At 46.4% G+C, this 12,140-nt stretch overlaps 1 protein-coding gene across 1 annotated transcript in view; it reads left to right on the plus strand.

The window, feature by feature from the left end:
• trrap (transformation/transcription domain-associated protein) overlaps positions 1-11,667 on the plus strand; it is a 71,715-nt gene extending 60,048 nt beyond the window's left edge. Inside the window, exons 66-71 of the mRNA XM_031842955.1 lie at positions 4,110-4,335; positions 4,509-4,726; positions 5,463-5,647; positions 6,751-6,954; positions 8,576-8,770; positions 10,469-11,667. Of these exons, the coding sequence (XP_031698815.1) occupies positions 4,110-4,335; positions 4,509-4,726; positions 5,463-5,647; positions 6,751-6,954; positions 8,576-8,770; positions 10,469-10,753 (1,313 nt within the window). The 3' untranslated portion in view covers positions 10,754-11,667. The remainder of the gene's footprint in view (positions 1-4,109; positions 4,336-4,508; positions 4,727-5,462; positions 5,648-6,750; positions 6,955-8,575; positions 8,771-10,468) is intronic.
• The last annotated feature ends 473 nt before the right edge of the window (positions 11,668-12,140 follow it).

A 12,140-nucleotide genomic window follows, 5' to 3' on the forward strand; every position in this document is an offset into this window, starting at 1 on the left:
GTGTGTGTGTGTGTGTGTGTGTGTGTGTGTGTGTGTGTGTGTGTGTGGGAGGGATACGGGGGGGGTCAGTTTGTGTCTTTATTACACTGTGTGCACACATGGCCACGATGGTTTTGATTACACACCAGTCAGCTGCATTTCTAATCTAAGCTGGTGCAGCGCTGCGGTGGCGATCACAGGTTTGATGAAATAGAGCAGAAGGCTCTCGGGTCTCTTGCCTCAGCTGAAACCATGAAACCATCCACTCTTTTGTAAAAGATCAGCGTGCAGTCTTAGTTGTTACAGTACGTCTCGCTACTGAAACTGGAATTAAATCATTTTATTCACTGGTGGCATTTCATCAGGGTGGAAAGGATTCTCCATCTTAAGTCAAAATGTTCTCCACCATATGGACACTGAACCTTTGGCCATTTTGTATTGAAATATAAATGTAGTAGCGTAGTCCCAGTTAGGCTAAAGTACCACCAGCCACCAGTCATGTGCTGTTTTATTGTGGTTGAGGCTAGAAGTCGTGCCGACAGTATTTATCCTCTTTGTCAAGGTTTTGTTTTGTTTATGGGTTGCTTGCTGGAGCAAAAGTGAATATGGTTCAAATATAATACAACATTGGAACAGGTAGGTGCTACTAAAGCTACTGTGGCACAGAGATGGAACATTTAACTCCCTTTCCCTGTTATATGTTGGTTCAAAACAATTGCAGGGTAGCTATTGTGTTCTCATTACAGAGAAAATCATTCGTAGAAGCGTACAAATAGCAATTCAAAACCAACATTAACATCCCTTGTAGTTGTGGTCATCAAAGTAGGATGATATAAAACAGCATCAGGGTTTTAATGTTGAACAAACAGCCACTGGACTTTATTGCACTTGATGTTGGACTTCACCTTCCAACTTGAGACCAGCCTCCGGTCATTTTGGCCGCCATTGTTCAGATTCATATGTGAGCTGAGGCATCCAGCGGGGACAGGTGCACTTCTAGTTTAGCCAAAGGCCTCCTCTGAGACATTTTTCTCTAAACAATCATTCCCCTGTTTTTGGAAGCCGCGTGTCTGTTTCCCCACATTACATAAGGGAGTTAAACCACAGTTCACTGGACCCGCTGCAGCTTCCCCAGCTTTCAGTGTGTACAAATAAACCTCTTTGCTGATTCCTTTTCACTCCTGCACACATACATGTTCGCTGAATTACCCTCGCAGTAAACGGCCTGGTCTCCCCTTTTTTTATTGCATTTCCACGCAGCCTCTCCTACCTCCTCCCCCCTCTCTGCTCTTCAGTCTCTCCTGTGCTTTTCCCCTCCACTGGTCCTGAGAGTGGCCAATAGAGCTAATGTGTTTGGCCCTGGGATAGTGGAGGACAAGGACTGTGAGTGAATGAAAAGAAATGATCACCTGACGCAGAGAGGAAAAAATAAGCCATAATAAAATTGAGCTGACGAGCCTATAAAACCACAGAGAAGGAGCATAAAAGAGGGAAGGAGATTAGCAAAGAGAAAATAATGGGAAGGAGAGTCTGAGAGGAAGACAGGTGTGATGGCATTAGCGAGCAAAAGCACGGGACCGACTCAACGAACAACGCAAACAAGAGCGAGCGAGACTCGGCGCGAGCGCTGATGAATCTCGCCAGATGTTGCGGTGCCAGCTGTGCTCGCGCAGCCAGGCGTCACCGGGGCTTCTGCGTGGCGGAGCGCCCGCCGACCCTCGCTTACCCAGCTGTCCCCACGGCGACGTGGGAGCGGGGCCGACAAGAGACCGAAACCACACAAGCCCTCCAGAGCGGAACAAACAGGGTTTACAGAGGCTGCCGAGCAGCCAAGCTCCCGTTCCCCGAACCACGTTAGTGGCTCACTCGCTTTCACAGGGTTTGTGGGCCAGAAAATATGGGTTTATGTGTGCGCATATAACATTTGGCAGCAGGGAGGCATTCAAATCCAATTACGGCGAACACTATTTGCATGAGTTACTGTTTTAGCAGTGGATCTGTTCCAGAGAGTTTTGTCAGAAGAGATTCTTTTTGAAAAATAAATGCACCGGCTTTTTAATTCTGTGCCTATTAAAGAGTCCTTTATCGTGCTGCAATGGAATTAACCACAGTTAAATGTTACTCTGTCGAGCTTCAGTTGGTTGTCAGTCAGAGCTTTTAAACCCCCGCCGCCGCTGTGATGACCTCTGACACGTTCGAAACTTCAGCTCACCAATCGGACACAACAAAGTTGAGTTGACTTCATCCCACCGCACACATTCACACAACCCCACACCGAGTCAGGACCAGGGCAGTGAGACTTGAGGGAGTGACGGTTCTATACACGGAGGTGGCCCACCTGCTGAGTCTGGATCCATATTTTGGTGCAGAAGAGCGGATCCTCTGCTGCGGTCTGCCAGGCGGGCCAGGTTAGGGCCAGACTACCAGCGTGGGCTTCTACACACAGGTCAGAGAGCAGCCCGGCTTCTCTCCACACCACACTCCATCTCTCAGCATCCTGTTCCCCCAGCTAGCTGACAGAGCAGGGGTCAAAGAGGAGTTCGGTGGGGTTGGAAACAACTCTCTTCTTGCTCTCTCTCCGGCTGTATTGTACTTGCCATAAAGCACCGCAGGTTTATTATTGTCACACTATATTAATTCGAAACACGGTGAAATGTCTGTTGCTAATTGTTTCCGAAAGGGCCTTCGTTGCTCATGTTCGACAACATGTTTAATACTTAAAATATTCAGGTAATTCAGTTGTAATAACACAATGCCTGCGTCTCATGTGCAGCCGTCTCCAGATTTAAACAGGGTAAAATGTTTCATATCTGATAAAGATGGAATGATATCGCTATATTGCCTTTTTCCATTTGTAAGCATTATACACTTTTGTGGCACTCAATTGTTGTCGGGGTTGCAATTCTTCAGGACTGTTTCAATTTTACCTCTGCCGGCGAGGCCGGCCGAATTGCAGGCGGACGGATGGCGAAATAGGGCCGCTACGAAAAGAACATTGGCTGTTTTAAAGGGCTTATTTAAAGTATTAGGAGGTCTCACTCTGGGAGAGATTGAACAGGTTTGAAATGGCAATGCCTTGCAGTTTCATGGATTCATTATAACAGGCGGCACAACAGGGTGTACTGAAATAGGAGGTGTGCGTGCGCGTGTTACAGAGATGTCCTGGGGGCTTTATTCTAAAATGGAAAACCTGCCTGGCTCACTTCCTCTCCTTCCGTTGTTATTGCTGCAGCTCATCACAATATGTTATGTGCAATATGAGTTGTGACTTGAAACAGGAATTTAATACTTTAAGACTCATTTTTATAGCTCTAATTTAATCAGCTCCCGGCCTCCACTTGGGAGTTTTAAGTCGATGGAGCGGTTCTCCTCGTGCTGCCAGCCGGCAATGAATAACTTACCCGGTGACGTTCCCTTAAGCAAGGCACTTCACCACACTGCTGGAGTGAGGTGGCCAACAGGGCAACGCACTATTTAGAACGGACATTTTCCCAGATGTGGGCTTCTGGAACCACTTCCCGCCCCGAGGCCATCGCTGTGAGAAACAAGGTGTTCTTAGTTGCTGTGTAAATACCGGTAAAGCAAACACCCACATCTCACTTCAATTCATCTTCACCGCTGCTCTCGAACAGGCCTCGCAGTGTTTGAAATGTCATCTGACCAAAAAGCTTTCAAACGTCTCTTTGATTCCGTTTATTTCTGTTCTATTTTCTTTCATTATATTTGACTCGACTTTTAAGTACCGTCCCCTGCGCGTTTGCTGCTTGTTTGTTTTAAACCCCCCCCCCCCCTATTGTATGTTATTACACAATGTTGCTTAGAAACACATTGGTATTTATAGCACGGGTCTAGGAGCCTATCGTTGCAGGAGAGGTTAAAGGTTAAACACACCTGCCCACTGCTGTTACTGGTGTGTAATGTTGGCGGCTGATAGCAGCTCCACTGGAACAGTTACGGGGGTGAGTGTCTTGCTGAAGGGCATTTTGAGGGAAGTTGATTAAGAGAGGGAAACGGTAACGCATCCACTCCCCAATCCACCCTTTCTCTGCTGGCTTCAGGATCTCCTCCGGCCGCATTCGAATCACTGGCACGGAGATTCTTGTTTTTAACCGGCCTTTTTTCCTTCCCAGACTTTGACTTCAGCGTGCCGGGCTCCATGAAGCTTCACAATTTGATCTCCAAGCTGAAGAAGTGGATCAAAATCCTGGAGGCCAAGACCAAGCAGCTGCCCAAGTTCTTCCTCATCGAGGAGAAGTGCCGCTTCCTCAGCAACTTCTCTGCACAGACGGCCGAGGTGGAGATCCCCGGGGAATTCCTCATGCCCAAACCTACACACTATTACATCAAGATCGCCAGGTACACAAGACCCTTCTCTATTATAACAAAAACACACACTTGCTGATGAATGTAAGATGTATCTACTTCTTGCTGCCTGTGGATAAAATAGAAAACTGGCAGCAAGAACACATCACTCCTCCCATATCGTGAATTGCTTCAGCTCTGTCTCGCTGTGCTTCTCTCTCTCTCAGGTTCATGCCGAGAGTGGAAATCGTCCAGAAACACAATACAGCGGCACGCCGTCTCTACATCCGCGGCCACAATGGCAAAATCTACCCGTACCTGGTGATGAACGACGCTTGCCTGACCGAGTCGCGCCGCGAGGAGAGGGTCCTGCAGCTTCTCCGGCTCCTCAACCCGTGTCTGGAGAAGAGGAAGGAGACCACCAAGAGACACCTCTTCTTCACTGGTAGGACCGGGGATAAGACAGATGTCAACATATCGGGACTAGGGAGGATCTTTCTCTGAGATTACGTTCTTGTCCTTTTATTTTTTTACACATTTGTTCATCACAGTCACCTCTAGTGCTGCTGTACACTGATACCGACTGGCAATGACGCTCCCCTTTCATTTCCCTTCTCTTTCTGTGGCTGTCTCACTCAACACACACAATTTCAATTTGCTTTCAAGTGCTATTTCCTGTCCTGTCATCCCCTTGTGGTTTGCCCCCCCCCCCCCCAGATGTTTGCCCACTCTCCTCTTATGCACTTGATTGGTCTGTTTAAGAGGAAATATGGACGGGGAATTCAACAGTCCCCTTCCAGCCCATTTCCTCGCAACTGAAACGGCTGGTATTGATTTGATTTGGTGTGCCATAGTATGTCAATGTTTTGATTGCTTTCACTGGGCAGCCCGGGCTGTGCACAGCCTTTTACCTCCTTCGACCCTGCTCGGTGTTGAGCGATGGCACGCCTTCAGTGCAGCGGTTTCCCAACTCTGGAGTATTTAGTTATCGGTTTAGATCTGTGGTTCACACTGTGGTAACACAGGGACTGTTTCCTAGGAAGTGCAGCCAGATGTTTACAGTTTGTGTGTCACTGACTTGGTATTTTTTTCCCCTCTCCTTACCCTCCATCCCTGCTATCGCCATCTTATTTCCCCTCCCCATCTCTCTCCCGCATGTATCACGTCTTCTGTCTCTCCAGTGCCCAGAGTGGTGGCAGTGTCGCCTCAGATGCGGCTGGTAGAGGACAACCCTTCATCTCTGTCATTGGTGGAAATCTACAAGCAACGCTGTGCCAAGAAGGGCATCGAACACGACAACCCCATTTCCCGGTATTACGATCGTCTGGCCACGGTGCAGGCCAGAGGCACTCAAGCCAGCCACCAGGTATGGACACGGTCGTACGAACAGAGGCCCACACACAGAGACTTGTGACTTGAGAACTCGTCCTCAAAAGACTCGAGACTAGACACAGACTTGAGAATTGGAACTCATGAACAATCATTCATCATTAAGTCATTTTCATTATACACGCCCACACACACTGCTGCAGTGACTACGTAGCCCCGCCTCCTCTCACTCTCTCTGTGCTGTCTGCTACGCGTCTCAGTCGCTCCGGTTGGATATGATGATTTGCGGATTGTTGTTGTGGCCCTCAGTGTTTTCCTTTTTTTACCAGACAGTCTAGGCCCGCCACAGTTTTTCTTTTATAATGAACGGAAAATATTTTACACTTCAATCTTGGCGGGTCAGGGACGGCCCGCTCGGTGTCCGTACCTCTACGCGACGGTGTTTTGTGTGTCCGACCGTGAGCTTTACAGAACCTCATCTCAAATACAATGCTCTGTGGGTGTGACTTTTTTTGTCCAGTCATCACCATTTATATTTATACAACCCCTGTGTTCATGATGGCATTTTTTTTTCAAGAGCACAGCAAGTTCTTCATAGATCCAGCCTCTTAATTTAGCCCTCAAAATGCACCAGAGCTACTTTGCATTGTTATATTTATCTTTTCATTAAAACAAAGATTTTATGCCCTCAGTTACTTTTTTGCAATTTTTCCCAGTGGTATCGGAAATATTACACTAATACCCATAATGCATGTGAATGGATAAAGGACTGTTGATAATAGAACACATACTTTGGAAAATTCTTACATAGACTTGACTTTGACTTGCAAAAAAATGACTTGTGACATTAAACACATACATACAATGTATAATACATCTGTGTAGCCTGGTACAACTGTGGCCTCCTTTTAATGGTATACATTGTATACCATTGCATCCTGGGTGATTGTATTGTAACGGTAGCTTTGTGCAGCCACGTCGCTTAGGAAGCATCTAAGCATTTGAAAACCATGTACCTCTGAAAGTTCTGCTTTAATGGGCTTAGAAAAATTAAGAAAAATAGCCGATGTGGTTTATTTAGCTTAAAATATAGTAGGACCACCTACCTAACCTTCACTCCCTCCCCCTGTCTACCACCAGGTCCTGCGGGACATCCTGAAGGAGGTGCAGGGCAACATGGTGCCCCGCAGCATGCTGAAGGAGTGGGCCCTCCACACCTTCCCGAACGCCACCGATTATTGGACCTTCCGGAAGATGTTCACCATCCAGCTGGCCCTGATAGGCCTGGCCGAGTTCATGCTCCACCTCAACAGGCTCAACCCCGAGATGCTGCAGATCGCACAGGTAGGAGAAGCGTGCAGACGCACACACACGGGCAGAAACAACGTCAGACTCTCTGTCAAGGGCGAGTGGCATTCGTGTGATGGTGGGGGCCTAATTCAATAGATATACACTCTCACAGATGCATTAAGAGATCACCATTACCCGGCTCCATATCTGGCCGTATGAATTACCATTCTCCCCCATGACATTCACGCTTAGGCCTATCAGTCAGCCAGCCGCTGTCGATGGCAACGGTGTTTTGACAGAACGTTATATTCAGTTCCTCCGCTCCACAGCTATCAAAAGACATTTCAATTTGAAGAGGCCGTGTTTGTGTGTGAGCGCGCGTCTGCCTCTCTAGTCAACGCGCATCCGCCTGCCGCTCGGGTCCGCGGACAGCTTTCTAAAAGTCATTATTAAAGATGATTGTGTCAGTCGGCCACCCCAACCCCTCTGATCCTAATCGGCCTTTGCTGACAGGCGTTCCTCCGGGCAGCTAAGCGCCGGTATTAAGCCCCCTCACTGCCTGTTCCACTCCGCAGATCCCATTAGACACAGCAGGATTACGGTACAGAGAGCGTGCGTACACACACAAACATTACACACAAACGAGCGGGAGTGCAAGGACAGGACATCACAGCCGTAGCATTGTGCCCCACCCTGCCTAAACGGAGACCTCGTGTTGGCACCTATAGAGCTCAATGAGGCCTCGAGGCATCTGTCATGAAAGGCACTTCTTTGTGGTGTTCAGCAGGCTGTTATTCAGTCGTAAATTTAATTCTTTAAAGACCTGTCACATCGTCTCCTCAGAATACGTTGAATGTACACTACACAAGACACATTAATGTCGCGTCACCCCATTCACACCAGCCCCCAAAAAATGAAGCCATCGCTGGCCACTACTGTGGAGATTTAGCATTCTGAGCGCCGCCTCTGCAGCCAACTGTCTGCAGGCTTATCTGAGCCTCCCGGGGGTTGCTGGTGTCTCAGCCCACTGCCTTGAGGCCCTCCGCTGGGGCCTGTAGGAGCAAATGACAGTAGGAGAGAGAGTGGGGAGGGAATTAAGAAGAAAGGGGGGATGGGAGGGGGCGAAGCAGAGGAGGAGAGGGAGAGCAGGCGCTGGAATGAAATGCTCTGCTATAAAGCTGTCAGATGCACTCACCTTTTCATATACGGGAGCTTATCTTCCCCCGGAATGGCTGCTTGTGTAGCGGTCCTCGTGCACATAAATGCAGGGCATAAAGATGAAAACCTGGCTGTATATATTTAAGTCAGCGGAGAGCGAGAGGAGCGAGAATGAATTGAGCATTATAGATGTTCTGCTGCTGATAGTTGGACGTGTTCTGCGTCTGGGGCACGCAGATCAATAACAGTAGCCGTCTGGTTGGCGTGAGCTTGTTTTGTAAGTCCCTGAGCCTTACTAAAGGAGAGTTATATTCTAGTGGTCTAAGGACTGCAGAAAGGAACGCTTTAGATAGGTTATTTAATTGGTACTGGTTATGAGTAGGTAGCCCTGGAGAATGCTTTATTAAATAAAGCTGTCTGTAAATAATATTTACAACGTCCTCCCTTACACACACTTGTTTTCTGAGACTTCTGACTCGTACTGTACCTTTTAATTTAATCGATTGTCTGTTTTTAGGACACCGGAAAGCTGAACGTCTCCTACTTCCGCTTCGACATCAACGACGCCACAGGCGACCTGGACGCTAACCGTCCGGTTCCGTTCCGTCTGACGCCGAACATCTCCGAGTTCCTGACCACCATCGGCGTCTCCGGCCCCCTCACCGCCTCCATGATTGCTGTGGCACGATGCTTCGCACAGCCTAACTTTAAGGTAAGCTGTCTGCTCTAAAGATTGTTCCGTGTTTATGTTTATCCTGTGTTTTCAAATAAATAATAATAATATTTAAATAATAAATATGATTCTGCGCTGTGGTTTATTGAATATGAGGTTGAATATTAGGTTTATTGAATATGAATATGAATATTGATTATGAATATAGCGATAGAATATAGATAGATATTGGATTTTAACCATTTATGTTATGTATACGTAGATTCATATTGGAATTTCGGTAATTACGCTGTCGCTTTGAAGCTACTTAAATCAATATTTTCATATTAACAGATTACTTATATTTGAAAGGGCCCGCTCACAGTGACTAACCCATAGGTGGTAATATGTCCGTGTTGAGTTAACAGCTTGTGTGCGTTTCCTCTAAATACCCACTTAATTAGTTCTTGCAGGTTTAAGGAGAACATCTCTTGCATCCTTCTAAAACATATAAATGTGTAAAAGTTGTCATAAAAGGCTACACAGCTCTGCTCTGTGCTGCAGCGGATCATAAAACTTGTGTGCGAGGTTACGTGCGTATCACGGATTGACGGTGGTCCATTACGCCACTAGCGCTGTGACAATATCGCATTTAAATGTTAGAATAAGTATACTTGAAAAATTACCCAGATGGCACGAGTCTTAGCCGGGTTTAAGGAGAAGTGTATTTAAAGTGAGAGGTTGGAGTCAGCCGGCAGTGAGGATGTACTTCATTCTGTCACGAGGTCGCAGCGGTCTGTTGTGGAATTGAAGCTCCTGCTGAGTTCTCCAGATAAACTGAGATAAACCCAGAGAAGGAAGTTCAACTGAAAAACCAAAAACAATGCAATGAAAGCCCGAGCAGCCAGAGGGTTTGTATAATGGATCTGCAGCAGGGCGGTAATGACAGGTGTGTGGTGTCTATGTATAGGTCTATACTTAAAGCCCGACTCGTGTGGAAGGAGCACGAGTGCCTAAAATATATATCAACAAAACACTTGACCATGGGAACTAGTTAAACTCGAGTGCCAGACGTAAAGCCAAAGAAAATGGACTTTTTTTCCAGGAAAACGCCACAAACGCATAACAATCATCCACTCGAATATGTTAAAGCCTGAAACCATAGAAACACTTTACGTGGGATTGGGGAACAGGGGTGATTGCTGGTGTTGTAGCCACATTCTGGTTATGTATTTCAGTTCTGTGGCACCGTAATGAGTTGCTGACAACACAGACAGATTTCCTTTAGGAGGATGAACACAACCTCGATTGAACTTAACGGCTTTGTTTTATATGTCTGGGACTGGCGTTGACTTTATATAAGCTGAGGTTTCATCATGTTGCATCGCTCTTTAGTCCCACGATGGACACTTTTCAACACGTGGCTTAGAAAAGTCTAGCCCAGAAGATTAGCATGCTGTGTTTACAGAAAGGGGGGGGGGGCGGCGACACAAGTCTATTTTTTTCCAGACTTGTCGCCATCAGGACGTTATTGCAAGAGCAAAAAATGTAGTAATTGAATCTGAATCAAAGCTAAGAAGCTACTTTTAGTTTATTCCTACTGAGCTACATTGGTAAATTTGAGTGCTAAAAGGAAACTAACCGCAAGTTTCTCTAAATGTGAACATTGGTTGTGTGAGGATCCCGTGATTATTGTACACTTTGCTTCATGGTTGATTCTTTATGATTGACATCTTGAGTTTCATCTGTCCCTGATAGGTGGACGGCATCCTGAAGGCGGTCCTTCGCGACGAGATCATCGCGTGGCACAAGAAGACCCAGGAGGACACGTCCATGCCGCTGTCGCCCGCCGGCCAACCGGAGAACATGGACTCCCAGCAGCTGGTCTCGTTGGTCCAGAAGGCCGTCACGGCCATCATGTCCCGCCTCCATAACCTGGCTCAGTTCGAGGGAGGAGAGAGTAAAGTCAACACACTGGTGGCTGCAGCCAACAGCCTGGACAATCTGTGTCGCATGGACCCGGCCTGGCACCCCTGGCTCTGAGAAAACCGAGCGAAGAGGAGGCAAAGGGAAAGAAAACGTGATGTTGTTTACTTTTATTACGTATCTGACGAACACGGACAACTGTTACATGTATGTTGGTCTTCACCGTAACAAAAGCCTGATGGACTCCTCTCTCTCTCTCTCTCTCCAACAAAGGACACTGAAATAGTTAAAGCAGAATCAAGTGGAACAAAAGGCCCCGACTGTCACATTGATAGTCTTAAGAGGGCTTCCCAGTATACATAATAGTTATATCTGGACTGATTCTGAATCTTTTTTTATCAAAACACAATTTCTCCCTCCACTTCTATTTATTTTTATAACTAAAGGACGGGGACTGTGTGTGATGCCAGTTGTCCTGTCTGACAAGGAGACGGTACAAATACTTTGTGCAGGTTTAATGGGCTCACATGAGCTCACAGGGGTTTGTTTCTTTTTAATTTAAGAGATGGGGAAATCTTCTGTTGTTAGCTTTAGCTGTGTTGTACCATTTTTACACTTTATTTCCTCCTAAAATAGCCATTTGTCCTCTCAAATCTCTATTTGTATTTAAACCGAAACACGTGTTCCTGCAGAATGAGGACATTTGTTGTCCTGTGAAACAGATTATGCTATTGTTTTTTTTTTTGCCTGAACTTTATCAACATGTCTGAGTAGTTCAAAAGCCGTTTTTCGTTGCATTTCTTTTGTCTGTCCATCGGCCGTGTTGTAATGTAACAAAGTCAAACTTCAGGGCGGATTCACACTGTAATAAGCTGTAACAGCTGCAATGCAAATATGTCATTCCCCAGCTGGTTGTGTATGCATATACTCCCCTTTTTTGTAAAAGCGCAATGCTTTTTTTCAGCAGAAGTATTATCGCTTGCCTTGTAAATATACATTTTGTTTTAATAAAATGCTCTTTTTTTAATACGGATGCTGATGTTGGCTTTTTTCTTTTTTTACAGTGACCTGCAGTGTCTTTATTTAAGATTAATTCATCTCAAAAATAAGCATAAATACCATAAAGCAAAAACAAATTAGTTATTTTGCTGAGTTGTAAAACAACAATAATGACCAGTGGTCCCCATCTGCGCCTCACATCTCCTGCATCACTGTCACAGCCATAATCACCCTGAAGGCGGCACTCTGGGATATTATTGCAGCGATAACTCACGCTGTGAAACGACTCCAGACGAATCATTCTCTGACGTTAAAAAGTCTATCGCCGCCATCCTCGCGGTTCCCAGTGAGTAGACATTTCTGGAGAGGCGGTGTTGAATCAAAGTGCCGCTCCGTGTCGTGGTGGCACAATAACCTTGTGGTCATTCCCTCTTAACCTTGTGGTTAAAGAAAAGGTGTGTGTTGAGGCGTTTCCTCCCCCCCCGCCCCCCCGGTGTTTGATTAA

This window comes from Anarrhichthys ocellatus, unplaced genomic scaffold (genome assembly GCF_004355925.1).
Source record: "Anarrhichthys ocellatus isolate YVR2014 unplaced genomic scaffold, GSC_Weel_1.0 scaffold4, whole genome shotgun sequence".
Classification (NCBI taxonomy): Eukaryota; Metazoa; Chordata; class Actinopteri; order Perciformes; family Anarhichadidae; genus Anarrhichthys; species Anarrhichthys ocellatus.